This window comes from Gadus morhua, unplaced genomic scaffold (genome assembly GCF_902167405.1).
Source record: "Gadus morhua unplaced genomic scaffold, gadMor3.0, whole genome shotgun sequence".
In the NCBI taxonomy this organism is placed as follows: domain Eukaryota; kingdom Metazoa; phylum Chordata; class Actinopteri; order Gadiformes; family Gadidae; genus Gadus; species Gadus morhua.
This window is the reverse complement of record NW_021963980.1, coordinates 59,523-76,140: the sequence shown is the minus strand read 5'-3', so window position 1 is coordinate 76,140 and position 16,618 is coordinate 59,523. Positions and strand designations below refer to the sequence as shown.

The following is a 16,618-nucleotide window of genomic DNA, read 5'->3' as shown; positions in this document are numbered from 1 at the left end:
TCCTAACTATGTAATGAGAAATACGATGGCTTGGTGAATTGGAATACTAATACTCATCATGCCCAGTAATGTAATATTGTACTAACTTAATCCCAGACAGGAAGTAGGCTCAATTATAAAGTAATCCGATGGAATTCATTATTTTTAATGCGTCATATTAAACCTCACCACGTCCTAGGTTAACAGTGACCCGGCCTACATTACTTACAGGGGTTCGGTGAAACGCTGCCATCTGCTGGCGGTCTGAGGGATCGACAACAACACCACACAAAGCTACTCTGTGGTGTTCTGCAGTATACAGCCTGTTTACATCTCCGTTTCTGTAAGTGAAATATATCGGTCAAATATTCATAGACATGATAACAATAGGTTTAATTCAGGCTATTTTGTTATTTCCAGGAAAGGGGAACGAGTCACTGGGTCTAATGAAGCCTGGCCGCTGACACAGCAGGGATTACTTATGATGACTGGATGAATGAGCAGTTCACGTTCACATGCCCACTGCTCTCGCGTTCATCAACACTTCCTACGCGGTATTTCATTATTTTCCGGGCATCGTGATTCGTGAGCACTCCCGATCCACATCATTAGGAGACACTAACCCGCCGCCTGTAAACGCGTGTTAACGAGGGTTCATTGCACAACACTGCAGACACAAACGCTTCCAGTTCCTTTTGTGACCGCGGGTTTCGGACCATCTGTCCTCACCGACGCTGCAGCCTGACGGTCGACCACCACTCAGCGAGGGGAACCCGGGACTTCACCGACACGATCCTTAGCAGAGATCTGGACCCCGCGGAGGTCTTCAGACCCTCCAGAACACGGTAACGTTGGCTCGAGGATAACAGAGTATGATGATGATGCTAATGAGGAGGATGGCTACAATGCGAGTCTGATCGCATCCCGGGCACCCAGTGCGCCGACTCAGTTGAGTGTGTCACCCTGCGTCTCGACTGGATCGTCCGTGAGGAGCAGCAGGAGGAGGTTTTAATCTTCCGTCGCTCCTCGAGTGTAAAGTAAACACGCCGCAGTTACCGAGCAGGGACCCGGTTACCGAGCAGGGACCCGGCCGCCGGGAGGAGACGCGGCGGTGGGGGGGGGAAGTCCTCATAAGCGGATCTTTGTCAGCGGAAGGTGCGTAAAGCCGACAATGGTGAACCGCGGTTGAAGTCTCCGATGCGTAAACCGCCACCATTAATGATGAATAGATCCTGAATACAGACGAGGCTTCGTCGCCACAACGTGAAAAACAGAGAAGCTGAGAAGCTAATGCATGTGAACGTAATCTGGATGACTGCCAATCTTAAAGCTCTTTGCTCGGTGTAAACCGTTCGTGGTGTCCCGACTTGTTCCAACCAAATCGTCCTGGTAGCGCCTCCAAAGCTCGACGATCTACCGGAGAACTCCACCTGAAACCACAGAGTGCAGTCACAGTATATATACTAATATATACACACGTGTTATTATGAACCTTAACAATGATGGGAGTTCACTCGCTCGACGTGAAGGGGGACGCTGACAGGACCATGTGCGTTCTCATTCATTAATTTCGCTTATGTGTGATCATAAGTAAGATTGACCCTATGCACAGTTATTACGTCGTAACGTTATCTGAGTGAGAACACACACACACACACACACACACACACACACACACACACACACACACACACACACACACACACACACACACACACACACACACTTAAATAGGTCACACAGTAATGTTTATGGCAAAATAGAAGACGATAGTTTGCTATTTTGCTGGTAACCTGCTTCACAGGGCGACCTTGCTTCAACTGTTGCCAGAAACATACAGTAGGCAGTTCCCTGCCTTACGGTTTCACTTTTATTAAGTATTTTCTTCTATATCCTTATTCCCTCTCACCCTTCCTTCATTCCTCCCTCCGGGCCTCCCTCCCTCCTATCCTAGATACCTTCTTTCTCATTTAGTTTCCCTCTTTCCCTTCTCCTCCCTCCTTCCTTCCCCTTCCTCCCTCTCTGTAACAACCTCTTCCTGACCTCTATATCTTCCAGGTGTGTTACGTTTCCTTTCCTTACCTCCATCTTCCTCCCTCTGATAACCTCTCCCCGTGTCCTCCAGGTATGTTCACCCTGACCGAGGTGGCCTCCCTGAACGACATCCAGCCCACATATAAAATCCTGAAGCCATGGTGGGACGTGTTCATGGACTACCTGGGCGTGGTCATGCTAATGCTGGCCATCTTTGCGGGGACCATGCAGCTGACCAAAGACCAGGTGGTCTGCCTGCCCATCCTGGAGGAGGCGCCAGAGGCCCCCGGTGGCGGCGGACATTATGACGTCCACTCCGCCCCTCTGGACGCAGCCGCCGCGCTATTGGCCGACGGCCGACCGGCGGACGTCTTCCGGAAGTACGTCTTCGGCGAGCCGGTGGAGGTGGGCTTCCCCGAGCCCACGGGCGTGCGGACGGCGCTGGACTTCCAGCAGTACGTCTTTGTGAACCAGATGTGCTACCACGTGGCGCTGCCCTGGTACTCCAAGTACTTCCCCTACCTGGCGCTCATCCACACCATCGTGCTCATGGTCAGCAGCAACTTCTGGTTCAAGTACCCCAAGACCAGCTCCAAGATTGAGCACTTCGTCTCCATCCTGGGCAAGTGCTTCGAGTCGCCGTGGACGACCAAGGCGCTGTCGGAGACGGCGTGCGAGCACTCGGAGGAGAACAAACAGCGACTGGTCGGGCCCTCCTCGCTGCCCAAACACTTCTCCACCAGCAGCGAGGAGGGCAGCCCCAACCAGTCCGCCCCCGCCACGCTGGTCAAGTCTAGCGTCCAGTTCTCCGCCGAGAAGCTGGTGATCGAGGTGCCCGCGATGACCATCCTGGACAAGAAGGACGGGGAGCAAGCCAAGGCGCTGTTCGAGAAGGTCAGGAAGTTCCGGGCTCACGTGGAGGACAGCGACCTGATCTACAAGCTCTACGTCGCGCAGACGGTCATCAAGACGGTCAAGTTCATCCTCATCCTATGCTACACCATGACCTTTGTCGCCGCCATCAATTTCGCCCACGTGTGCGAGCCGGGGATTAAACACTTAACCGGCTACTCAAAGTTCCAGTGTACGCACAACATGGCGTTCATGTTGAAGAAGCTGCTGGTCAGCTACATCGCCCTCATCTGCGTGTACGGCATGGTCTGCATCTACACGCTGTTCTGGCTGTTCCGCCGGCCCCTGAAGGAGTACTCCTTCGAGAAGGTGCGGGAAGAGAGCAGCTTCAGCGACATACCGGACGTCAAGAACGACTTTGCGTTCCTCCTGCACATGGTGGACCAGTACGACCAGCTGTACTCGAAGCGCTTCGGCGTCTTCCTGTCCGAGGTCAGCGAGAACAAGCTCCGCGAGATCAGCCTGAACCACGAGTGGACCTTCGAGAAGCTGCGGCAGCACGTCACGCGGAACGCCGCGGAGAAGCTGGAGCTGCACCTCTTCATGCTGTCCGGGGTCCCGGACGCCGTGTTCGACCTCACCGACCTGGAGATCCTCCGGCTGGAGCTCATCCCCGAGGCCAGGATCACGGCCAAGATCTCGCAGATGACCAACCTCCACGAGCTACACCTCTACCACTGCCCCGCCAAGGTGGAGCAGACCGCCTTCGTGTTCCTCCGAGACCACCTCCGCTGCCTCCACGTCAAGTTCACGGACGTGGCCGAGATCCCCACCTGGGTGTACCTGTTGAAGAGTCTGAGGGAGATGTATCTGGTGGGCAACCTGAACTCGGAGAACAACAAGATGATCGGGCTGGAGTCCCTGCGAGACCTCCGCCACCTGAAGACCCTGCACCTCAAGAGCAACCTGACCAAGATCCCCACCAACATAACAGACCTGTCGCCCCACCTCGTCAAGCTGGTGGTGGACAACGACGGGACCAAGCTCCTGGTGCTCAACAGCCTCAAGAAGATGATGAACCTGGCCGAGCTGGAACTCCACAACTGCGAGCTGGAGCGGATCCCTCACGCCATCTTCAGTCTGACCAACCTGCAGGAGCTGCACCTCAAGTCCAACAACATCCGGAGCATCGAGGAGGTCATCAGCTTCCAGCACCTCAAGAGGCTCACCTGCCTCAAGCTCTCCCACAACAAGATCATCAGCATCCCGCTGTCCATCAGCCACGTGAAGAACCTGGAGTCGCTCTACCTCTCACATAACAAGCTGGAGTCCCTGCCCTCGTCGCTCTTCAACCTGCCCAAGCTGCGCTATCTGGACGTGGGCCACAACTCCATCGTGGTCATCCCGCTGGAGGTGGGCTTCCTGCAGAGCCTCCAGTACTTCGCCATCTCCGGCAACAAGGTTGAGGTGGTGCCCAAGCAGCTCTTCAAGTGCACCAAACTGAGGACCCTGAACCTCGGCCACAACTGCATCTCCACCGTCCCCGAGAAGATCGGCCAGCTGGCGCAGCTGACGCAGCTGGAGCTGAAGGGGAACTGCCTGGACCGCCTGCCCCTCCAGCTGGGGCAGTGTGCGCTGCTCCGCCGGGGCGGCCTGGTGGTGGAGGACCACCTCTTCGACTCGCTGCCCCTGGAGGTCAAGGAGAGCATCAACCAGGAGTCCGGCGTCCCGTTTGCCAACGGGGTTTGAGGAGCGACCAAGCAGCTTCTGAGCTTAGGATTTTTGGGGGGAACGAACTACGAAGAGTGTTATTGAAGAGTAAGCAAACAAATTATACCGAACTTTAGATACAGCCCCGCTGATTGGCTCACAAGAGTTCAGAGGAATGAGTTCCCTGTGAGATATGGCTTGGCTCAGGTTGGATAAGGGTGGCCATCACTGTATTCAGTGGACCACTGTACTCATATGCCCTGTCTATACCTGTTCCTGCTTCTGTTGTTTCGACAGTTTATGGTTTTTTTCTTGGGATTTGTTCCCGACAATTTCAGCGTTGTGTTTTGTCAGATCACTTTGTTAAAGATATATACTTGAATTGTTTTTTTGTTTTTTTTACCACCTTTATTTTATGATTTGTTTTTGATACCATTAGACACTGCATAGCCCTACCGCCACAATATTATTTGCTTCTTATTTTATTAATGCTGTTTTGTCTTCTAGTGGTTTTCATAGGCACTGTTTTTAGGGGTACGCCAGCTTGTCAAAGTGTAGGTGTGAGCTACAGTGAGCTACAGTCTGAGCTAGTTTGAGGTACAGTGTAACAATTAGTTAGGTACAGTGTGAGCTACAGTGATACAGTTCTGACCTACAGTTTGCTACAGCGAGGTACAGTGAGGAACAGTAAGATACAGTGTGAGCTTCATGTTGAGCTACAGTGAGGTACAGGTTGAGCTACAGTGAGGTACAGGTTGAGCTACAGTGTGAGTTTCATGTTGAGCTACAGTGAGGTACAGGTTGAGCTACAGTGAGGTACAGGTTGAGCTACAGTGAGGTACAGGTTGAGCTACAGTGTGAGCTTCATGTTGAGCTACAGTGAGGTACAGGCTGAGCTACAGGTTGAGCTACAGTGTGAGCTTCATGTTGAGCTACAGTGAGGTACAGGCTGAGCTACAGGTTGAGCTGCAGGGAGGTACAGGTTGAGCTACAGTGAGTACTGGTTGAGCTACAGGGAGCTACAGTGAGGTACAGGCTGAGCTACAGGTTGAGCTACAGGGAGGTACAGGTTGAGCTACAGGGAGGTACAGGTTGAGCTACAGTGAGTACCGGTTGAGCTACAGGGAGGTACAGGTTGAGCTACAGGGAGCTACAGTGAGGTACAGGCTGAGCTACAGGTTGAGCTACAGGGAGGTACAGGTTGAGCTACAGTGAGGTACAGGTTGAGCTACAGTGAGGTACAGGTTGAGCTACAGTGAGTACCGGTTGAGCTACAGGTTGAGCTACAGGGAGGTTCAGGTTGAGCTACAGGGAGGTACAGGTTGAGCTACAGGGAGGTACAGGTTGAGATGCAGGGAGGTACAGGTTGAGATGCAGGGAGGTACAGGTTGAGCTACAGTGAGTACCGGTTGAGCTACAGGGAGGTACAGGTTGAGCTACAGTGAGGTACAGGTTGAGATGCAGTGTGAGATAGCGTGCGAGTGACTGCCCCAGCCGACCTCCGGGGACCGGTCAGACCGCACCCCCCAGCTCCAGCGCTCGGCTCCACTACCTCAGCTCAACGCCTGGTACCGCCAAACGTAAGAATCGAGCAAGGGTTGCACGACAAAGTCAAACCTCTTCTCTTTTAGCGAGCTCCCTGCCGACGTCAGGACCGCAGAGTCGCTGAGCAGCTCCCACAAGAGACTGAAGACTCGCGTGTTCAGAGCTCACCTGGACGCTGCATTCCTTCCCACCTCACCCACCCATTGCCCTGTCGGCTCACTGACTCCCCGAAATACACCTCTTTTACACACCTATGGTATGTTTGTATGTCCTGGCACTTTATGTACGCACTTATTGTATGTTAAACATCCTGGCACTTAAAAATAGAACTTAGCATTGTGTAGCATCTAATCCTACCTATCTTTGTTGAATACGGGGAATGGATTAATTTAGCAATTTTAAGTCCTTGGCACTTGTTCTATGAACATCCTTATTGTACCGACAGCGATATATATGGTTGTTTCCCTTTCTTCAGACAAATGTACTCATTGTAAGTGGCTTTGGATAAAAGCGTCTGCTATATGCCCTTTATGTCAATGTAAATGTATTTAGTCCTCACCTCTTTAAATCTAGAAATCCAAGAGAAAACTTGTTGAGACTTTTTGTTGAAATCATATTTTTTGCACAAACACCATTTTGAACGATTATAAACATTTGCAGCAAAACCAACAATACGTCTGTGATTCTTTTCCTATAACTGTAATACCTGCCAAAAAGTGTTACTTTGAATTGATTGAGTCAAAACGAGTCAACCACATGCTGACATGTGAGTCCCCAAAGACTTCAAACAAAATAAAGGTAAATCACCTAAATATTAATATTTAGATATTAAAAGTCGTATTTATATCTAGGTACTATAATTAAACATGACCTTATAGTGACAGTCATACCGTTGACCATGTGCACTTAAAGAGATGAAAAATACACTTAATGTTCGCTGAAGGTTCCTCTTCCCTGAATGGAAGGAGGTTTAGTTTGTTGTGACCCGCTATTCCACATATAACCTGCTGTTGTTCATCTAAGGATATAAGGACGACCATCTATGGGGTCAGGGCGGAGGGGCCGCTGTTCCCAGGCCCATGCTGCCCCCGTGTGGAGTTACAGTCGTACTACAACAGTCAAACAAATCGTCTCGGGTGTTGGGATGAAATATTATTTAATTCCCTTGTGCCGTTACAACGAGAATAAATGTCCACCACTTTATCCAGGGTTGGTGAGTATTTGAGGAATGATACACTACTTTAATACTGTCTTGAGATACACGGGGAAGAAACACGTTGACATGTTGTGTCGGTTTGACGTGGTTGACCACTGAATACCACTGATGATGAATAATAAGCCATTTTCAGTCCATGTCTTGTGACATCTGGGGTATCAAACATGTATATATTCCGTGTCCATTGTATTAATATAAATCCTCGTTCCGAGTCGCATATGTCAGCCTCGTTTCCTCCGCTCAGCATCACGGTCCCTCCCAGCATCATTAGCTCCTTTAGGATCACGGAGGAGGAGCACACTGTCCTCGTCCCGGAGACTCAGTGTCCGAGTGTCCTGCTCTGACCGCGGGCGCCACGGCCAAACGGACCCCGCTGGAAAAGCCCCGCTCGACTTCAAACCTCACGGTTGACTCTCTCCTCCATCTGTGTCCCCTCTGCAGGTTATTTAAGACGATTTATTGTGACACATCGAGCGCGGTTCTGTTTATCGCCCTAACGACCCCCGCCGTGTGACGCCTGCGGTGCGGAGCGGCACGGCCGTGTTTGACGGTATGTCCGCGTCGTTATGAACCTCGTGTCTTGGTCCGGGCAGATGACTCGTCAGCCGTCATGTCAGTGCTATACGTTGTGTCAGATTTACAGACAGATCCAGGAAAACATCCTGATAACAAAGAGGTGAAGCCAGTGGCGGATTAAGGTGGGCATTGGCCCCTAGGCTACTATTTGTATGAGGCCCCCTTACTGCTCACACCGAAAAAACGTGCTTTAGTGCGATGTGTAAAAGCATTGAGACAGACTTTACTAAAACAGCACTGCAACAGAAACCACAGTCCACATATGTCTGACGATGATGAAAAAGCTTAACAATATTATTTCCGAGTTGAAGGCAAGTTCAGAGCCAATCAGCAGCCAGGTTTAGTCGTGCTGCCACTTGGGGGCGGGGCAATCAAATCTGTTTGTGTATTCCAGAGATAAGCAGCGTTGTGTTCCCGTTGTGGTGGGCTGTGGAGCCTGCCGTGTTTGGAGTGTGTTTAGTGTGTCTGAGTGCTCATCTCGCTCTGGATGAGCGCGGTGTCCCGGCTGGCCTGGGGTCAGCGGTGGAGCTAGCCGCTGCTGAGCTGTGATGTTCTAATGACTCCTGCAGGGCGATCTCATCTCCGCTCTGAAGCAAGAACCCAGAACTCTCCTCCTCCTTCTCTCAGATGAGGACGCTCAGTGTTTGGGAGAACATGGCTGATGAAACGTGCGCGTGCGGCGGTCTAATTAGCGCCGGCGTCAGAGTGGCCTGCTTTGATGTCTGGAACCACGGCGACCGAGGCCAGATCACGCGGGATTGGCTGTAATTGGGGACAGCGCCACGTGACTTTGACGGCTGCTTGGAGACACCAAACCCCCCCCCCCCCCCCCCCCAATCAAAGGCTCCAGGTCGAGGATGGGTGAGGAAGGGTAAGGATGGGTGAGACAAGATGTTTACATTCATGTCACACCAGGTAGGGAAATATATTTAGTAAGTATTATCACTATGTTTGCATCTTTAATTCAAAAACAACTTAAGATGAACCTATTTTTACTTAGTTACTTCTTGGTCTGGTTCAATACAACGAACAATCTAGAAGATATATTCACAGTAAACAACCTTTAAAAAGGTGAAGAGCCATCGTGATGGTGTTGAATCACAGTTGTTTCGACGTTACTGGAAGACAGAGGGCGCCATTAGTTCAGTTTTCACGTGTTTGTCTCTCACTCTCATGGATATCACGAGTCTTTTATTTTTAAAAGACTACATAGCGTGTGAATTAGCCAACGTATATTATTCTGACGTTCTTATTTAAATTAAATCGATCTAAACACTAAGGTATTTATAGATAATTATTGATAATACTACACTTATTATTTAAAATACTACAAATACATATATATATGTACAATATATATATATATATATATATATATATATATATATATATATATATATATATATATATATATATATACATATATTTTAAGATGGATCGATTATTACTATTGTCAGGGTTTCATAATAACAGCTCAATAAGACTTTTAGAAAAGTTTTATTCATCAACGTTATGTCTCAAAATGTGAACAAACAGCATCTGCGTCTCGTTGACTAAACTGAACTCACTGAAATCAAATCAGCCTCATTATAATAAACGGAGCTTCAGGTTTACATTCCAGGTCCCAAGCGGCTGCTCACTCCGCACTAGGAGACAAGAGGCCTCGTCCAGGAGTGATGACGTCATCAACCAGGTAGGGGTCGGAGGTCATCTGGCTCGGCAGACCCACAGGTCAGAGCCTCGTGCTGGGAGTACCACAGCCTCTCCCCCTCTTCCTCACCCTCCCTCTCTATCATCCTCTCCCCCTCCTCACCCCCCCCTATCCCCCTCCCCCCCCTCCTCACCCCCCCCTCTGCAGGGCACCAGGAGGAGACGGGGGCCAGACCCTCCCTGACCGGTGGAGCCCAGAGTCGTCGCCTCCAACCGCAGGAGTTTCCTCTCGGTACGGGACGTAGTTCTGCTCTAAACACCCCCCCCCCCCCGAGAGCAGACGGGCTGCCTCTCCACACACACAGGGGAGGGATGGTAGGGGAGAGAAAGGGGGAGGGAGGGGGAGAGGTAGGGAGAGGGTGAGGGAGAGGAATAGTAGGGGAGAGAAAGGGGGAGGGAGGGGGAGAGGTAGGGAGAGGAATAGTAGGGGAGAGAAAGGGGGAGGGAGGGGGAGAGGTAGGGAGAGGGTGAGGGAGAGGAATAGTAGGGGAGAGGTAGGGAGAGGGGGAGGGAGAGGAATAGTAGGGGAGAGGTAGGGAGTGGGTGAGGGAGAGGAATAGTAGGGGAGAGAAAGGGAGAGTGGGAGGGAGGGGGAGAGAGGGAGAGGGTGAGGGAGAGGGAGTGCGAGAGACAGAGAGAGAGAGGACAGTGTGTTTAAGAGAGATCTCTACCAGGGCTTAATTCCTGGTGCTCTGACTGAATGCAGGATTTGATGCGCTGTACAGATGTCTCTTCTTGTCAGATCCAACCCAGACATAAAGAGCCAGAGAGCTCTACACAGCAAACCCAACAAACACTTACCCTCCACACACTCTCTGCCTCTCTCACCTTCTCCATCTCTGACTCTCTCTCTCCCTCTCCCATTTTCTCTCTGCCTCTCTCTCTCTTTCTCCCTCTCCTTCTCCCCCTCCCTGCTGGGTTCCTTGTGTAGAAAAAGGACAAGTGAACATTTTGAAATAAAATCTGTTGGTTGGCTGAAGCTCGAGCAGACTTCAATTTGAGTAGATTTATTTCAACATTAGTGTCTCCCACCTACACACACACACACACACACACACACACACACACACACACACACACACACACACACACACACACACACACACACACACACACACACACACACACACACACACACACACACACACACACACACACACAAACTAGCTCTGAGTAGCAGCTAATCCCGCCGTCCAGCCAATAAAAGACCGCAAGTCTGTAACGCGCTCGCCAAGCTAACTGCCAAAACTTATCTCTGCTCCGAGAGAGCAAGACAAATGAACCGTGATGTTGTCTGAGATGTTCTGCTGCAGCGCCGGAGCGTTTCCCAGGAGCAGAGCGAGGAGGAGGAGGAGGAGGAGGAGGGGGAGGGGGAGGAGGAGGAGGAGGAGGAGGGGGAGGGGGAGGGGGAGGAGGGGGGGGGGGGAGGAGGAGGAGGAGGAAAGCGAGGAGGAGGAGGAGGAAGAGGAGAGCGAGGAGGAGGAGGAAGAGAGCGAGGAGGAGGAGGAGGAAGAGGAGGAGGGGGGAGGAGGAGGAGGAGGAGGAAGAGGAGGAGAGCGAGGAGGAAGAAGAGGAGGAGGGGGGAGGAGGAGGAGGAGGAAACAACAGGAGTAGAAGAGGTTGTGGTGGGAGGGGGGAGTTAGGATGGGGGGGCAGGAGGAAGAGGAGGAGGAGGTGCAGGGAGAGTAGGATTGAGAGGAGGAGGAGACAGAGGTAACAGGACAACAGAGGAGGGGAGGAGGGGGGTGAGGTGTGCAGGGGAGGGGGGGGGGAGGAGGGGGGTGAGGTGTGCAGGGGAGGGGGGGGAGGAGGGGGGTGAGGTGTGCAGGGGAGGGGGGGGAGGAGGGGGGTGAGGTGTGCAGGGGAGGGGGGGGAGAGGCGGAGGAGTACCTCCGGTCCCCTGCCGGCTGTCGGAGCTGCCCGGTGTGTCCATCAGCCGGCCCCCCGGGGGGGGGGGCTGAAAGCGCCACGCCGGCACAACCGGCCGAGGCGTCGGCGGGGAAGTGCCTCGTCTCCCGCCAGACGCCCGGTGATGGATGGAGCCGCCGCCGCCGCGGCCCACAATGCACTTGTGAAGAGCAGGGGAAAATAACCGGGGCTGGCAGAAAACACTTCTCCTTTACTCCTGAGACGGTAAACGCTGCAGCACATCGTTGTTTGATTCTGACCCGCGCTGGGCCAGGAGGGGGGGGGGGGGGGTTCACAGGTCGCTAGGTGTTCATCTCCGGGGACAATAGGTGGTGTGAGGACCTGGGCGGGGTCCCTAGGAGAACCGGAGGGGGAAACAAACGTCCTGAAGTCTGAAGACAACGTCCTGAAGACCAAACGTCCTGCTGACCACTGAAGACCGATTGCAGCACAAGGACCAGACCAATGCGGACCACACCAGTAGCTGTGTAAGCCCAGACCAGTAGCTGTGTGAGGACCAGACCAGTAGCCGTGTGAGGACCAGACCAGTAGCTGTGTAAGCCCAGACCAGTAGCTGTGTGAGGACCAGACCAGTAGCTGTGTGAGGACCAGACCAGTAGCTGTGTAAGCCCAGACCAGTAGCTGTGTGAGGACCAGACCAGTAGCTGTGTAAGCCCAGACCAGTAGCTGTGTGAGGACCCGGTCTCTGCTTTCTGCTGGGCGCTTCTGTCTGTGGGCTTTGCTTATTTTCCATCTTGCTTGTATTCATTAATTCATGCTTTTCTCAAATTACCCCTCGGAGGGCCTATAACTCAAATTCCCGTATTTATGGAAGTAATAGCTTGGAAGAAATGCTAAACTGAAATAATTATGCAGTCCAACACTTTGCTTTGAGAGTAAACTGCAAGAAAACTGATGAAATATGAATGTGTGTTGGGTGCAAAGATGCTTAAATATTTACCATCCTGTGTAAGTTGACAAGCCGGTAAAGACGCGAGTCAACTGCAATAATTGCTTTACTGCAAAAACTTTGCAGCAGATTTATGGTTCAATGCAGCAACATCATGTTGTACAGACCAGCACTTTAAGAAGATACCAACCTGTGTGTGTGTGTGTGTGTGTGTGTGTGTGTGTACATATCCATCTCTCTCTCTGTGTACATATGTATATTGATAATTGGATACCCAGAATTTCAATTAGTTTCATTAATTAGGTGTTCATTAATTAACCTTCTCTTCCAGGCGAGAAGGGGCATTTACACACACACACACACACACACACACACACACACACACACACACACACACACACACACACACACACACACACACACACACACACACACACACACACACACACACACACAGGACCTAACCATAGTAGGTATGTATGGTTGTAAACAGGAGCAGATACATATCAGGTGTGTGTTAGACGCGGGGGCGGCAGAGCGGCTCCATAAAGAGCTAAATGAGGAGACCCCTGGAGGACTCCTCTTATAAGTCAGGAGACTGCATATCTCTCCGCTAAAGAGGCGGTTGAAACTCACCAGGCGCTGAATTATTAACCGCGCTGTATGTTTTCAAAGCCCTGATTTAGCTCCTCTCCCGCGGTGGGGGGGGGGGGGGGGGGGGGGGGGGGAGCGGGGGGTACCGTATCGGGGGGCCGGCGTCCGGTCGGGGCACGGCGTCGGAGCCCGTCAACGTCCACGGCCGGACCGCTTGTGTTGCTAACCGCGCCGGTCGCTAACCGCGCGGGATACTAACGGCGCCGGTTGGCTTCCAAGCTAGCGCTGGCGGGCTCTGAAAGGGTACTTGTGTTGATGAAACGCGTTCTGCACCGCGTAAAGTGAGCCCTGGCTATTGGCAAGGTTACTCACTGCCTGCCCCCCCGTTTGGCTTATAAATGAATCATCTGAAGGGAGGGAGCGCACACACACACACACACACACACACACACACACACACACACACACACACACACACACACACACACACACACACACACACACACACACACACACACACACACACACACACACACACACACACACACAGTCCTGCTAAGTAACCATGGTGGGGGGGAGAGAAATAGATTGGGAGGGATTTAGAGAAACAGAGAGAGAGAGAGAGAGGGTGAGACAGAAAGAATGAGAGGGAGAGAGGGAGAGAGAGAGAGAGATGTTAGCGCGTGTACTGGAGGAGTTTTGTAGCTGCAGGTTTACAGACACACTGAAGTCCTAAATGTGTGTTATCGACGTGGCCGCTGATTGGTCGGGCGGCGGCTGGCGGTGGTTAACAGCGTGTATGTTAATGGCGTGTATTATCTGATCAATGTGCTGCTGGATGCTGGCGTTTCCCAGCGCTTTGAGGCGCCCCCCGCATCGACCCCCCGAATCTGAGAGAATTAAAGTACGGCGGTCCAAAGTGTTGACGAGGTGGGCCGGTTACCGTAAGCCCCCCGCCGCCGCTGCCGGCTCCGCCGATCAATAGGCCTGGTCATCACCATAGCAACAAGGAAGCCCCCCCCCCCTTATCGGTTCTTAAACGCAGAAGTCTCACAGAGATGTAGATTGTTCAGTGGGCCTGTGAAGGCAGACGGAGACAGAGTCCACAGAATCCGCTACATCATGATCACCACACACACACACACACACACACCCCCACACACACACACACACACACACACACACACACACACACACACACACACACACACACACACACACACACACACACACACACACACACACACACACACACACTCAGAACGCCCGCCCCTGCCGCTGAGGTGCTGTTTGCAGAGGGACACCAGCCATGTGACTCCGGGATGTGTGATATGTGTCTTTAGGATTAGATGAGTCTGGGATGGTAGTCCGGGATCAGGGTCTGGGATTAGTGTTCTCCCAAGGGCCCGCCTGAGCCCCCCCCCCCCCCCCCCCCCCCCCGAGTCTCCAGTGACCAAACAAATCCTTTAGAAACCTGATCCCAGATAGCTGGACCGGAGGACACACCCACAGATGGGCCGCGGCCTGGACAGACAGGGGGACGGGGGGACAGGGGGACGGGAGGGTGGGGGGGCGGGGGGACAGGAGGAGGGGGGGGGACAGGAGGAGGTGAGGCAGTGTGATGCCAGACAACGTTGTGCTCCCAGAACAAGGAGGTAAACAAACGGACAGAACCCTTACCCTGTCAGGTCCCCTCATTTGCATGTGGTCGTCCGGCTGGCCAGTAGGATGCCCGACTGTAAATCCAGGACCCCAGGCAGGCTATAAGATGCCTGTCAGTAAACTGATGGACCCCAGGCTGCCTATAGGATGCCTGTCAGTAAACCAAGGACCCCAGGCTGCCTATAGGATGCCTGTCAGTAAACCAAGGACCCCAGGCTGGCTCTGGGAGGCCTGACAGTAAGTCCTGCACGGAGCTGGGCGGTTGACGGTGATTGGACGAGATGCGTCTCTCTGTGCGTGTCAGCAACACACAGTGCCCCCCCCTCCCAGTCCCTCGCTCTCCTTTCATCTCCCTCGCTCGCCCATGCATAATTCATCCAAGACCTCCAGAAATATTTATTGTAAAATCTTGGAGAGAAGTGGTTCCACTAAAAGATTCATGAGTGGCTGCCCTCCGACAGCTGTGAACCCGCTAATTAATGTGATCGCTCGCGTTATACAATAAAGTCATTGATACAATATTTATCTGCTTCTCTCTGCAGAGGGTAATTAAACACATATACATACAAGGGATCGCAGCAGCCTGTGTTATTAACCAGTGTACACACACGCACATAGACACAGAAACACAACACACACAGAAACACCACACACACACACACACACACACACACACAGAATCATGGACACACAAACCGCGCACACAGACACACACACATAGACACATGGCCACACACACACAAATGCGCACACACGAACATACACACACACACACACACACACACACACACACACACACACACACAAACGCACAAACACACCGCATACACAGACGCAAACACACACATGCACGTAAACATTAGACACACATTTCACAAACACTCAAACTCACAAAGAAACACACACACACACACACACGCTTTAATTTTCTCACAAGATTCTCCACAGCAGAGGGAAGTTATATTTTCCTCCTAATCAGCACTGTAAGTAATTAGGAAATCTAAGTCTTCAAATGTAGCAGAGTGGGTCCTTATTTGTAATTTTATACTTTGCCATATGATGAGCAAAATGATACGTATTCTCAGAATACGTAAGAAGAAGAAGTTCAATTCAAACATTCAGGGAATGCTATTTCAACAGCTACGAAATAGCATTGGGGCCCCGTGCCACAAACAACCATCAACAGCTACAGATTAAACATATACCGTAGGAACATGGTTCTAACCCTAACCCTAACCCAACAGCTACAGATTAAACATATACCGTAGGAACATGGTTCAAACCCTAACCCTAACCGTAGGAACATGGTTCAAATACACTTACTAAGCAAAACACTGGATTGAAAGCAAAGACGTTTCCACCAGTATGTCCACATACCCCCATGGACCCCAGTACCCCCATGGACCCCAGGAACCCCCATAGACCCCATGGAACCCCATAGACCCCAGGGACCCCCATAGACCCCAGGAACCCCCATAGACCCCATGGACCCCCATAGACCCCCATAGACCCCAGGTACCCCCATAGACCCCAGTTACCCCCATGGTCCCCATGAACCCCCATAGACCCCAGGCACCCCCATAGACCCCAGTTACCCCCATGGACCCCAGTTACCCCCATGGTCCCCATGAACCCCCATAGACCCCACGGACCCCCATTCCCATCAGTAAAGCTCAGGTACCCCCATGTAGCCCCAGGTACACTAGAAGCAAACGCTAGATTGAAAGAAGAGAGGTTCCTCCAGTGTTCCAGGGCTCTTCGTTATGAGTGTGAGTGGTGATGAGCAACAGAAGAAGAGGAGACGTTCCTCCTCTGGAGTTTGGCAGCTGAACAGAGGGTGGAGGAGTCACTCTGTCCTTTCATGTTATCTATCATCCCCCCCCCTACCAAACCAAACCACCGCGAGGAGGTGGGGGGCTCGG

The 16,618-nt window shown here is 52.0% G+C and overlaps 1 protein-coding gene across 8 annotated transcripts; it reads left to right on the top strand.

Annotated features, from left to right (window-relative positions):
- Positions 1–216: 216 nt before the first annotated feature.
- LOC115538459 (volume-regulated anion channel subunit LRRC8D-like) lies at positions 217–6,811 on the top strand. Of its 8 annotated transcripts, none has more exons than XR_003975327.1 (3): positions 642–824; positions 2,105–5,285; positions 5,376–6,811. XR_003975327.1 is itself a non-coding variant. In XM_030350017.1 (2 exons), exon 2 carries the CDS (start codon positions 2,107–2,109, stop codon positions 4,612–4,614), a length of 2,508 nt encoding a protein of 835 aa, XP_030205877.1. In that variant the 5' UTR covers positions 217–322; positions 2,105–2,106; the 3' UTR covers positions 4,615–6,811. The 8 variants fall into 8 exon arrangements, 4 of the variants coding, with proteins under 4 accessions (XP_030205877.1, XP_030205875.1, XP_030205876.1 ...); XR_003975326.1 differs by having other exon boundaries at positions 2,105–5,397; positions 5,478–6,811; XR_003975329.1 differs by having other exon boundaries at positions 2,105–5,709; positions 6,006–6,811.
- The last annotated feature ends 9,807 nt before the right edge of the window (positions 6,812–16,618 follow it).

Excerpts from the sequence above, each read along its gene's own strand:
- LOC115538459 (XM_030350017.1), top strand. The coding sequence starts at position 2,107 with ATGTTCACCCTGACCGAGGTGGCCTCCCTGAACGACATCCAGCCCACA.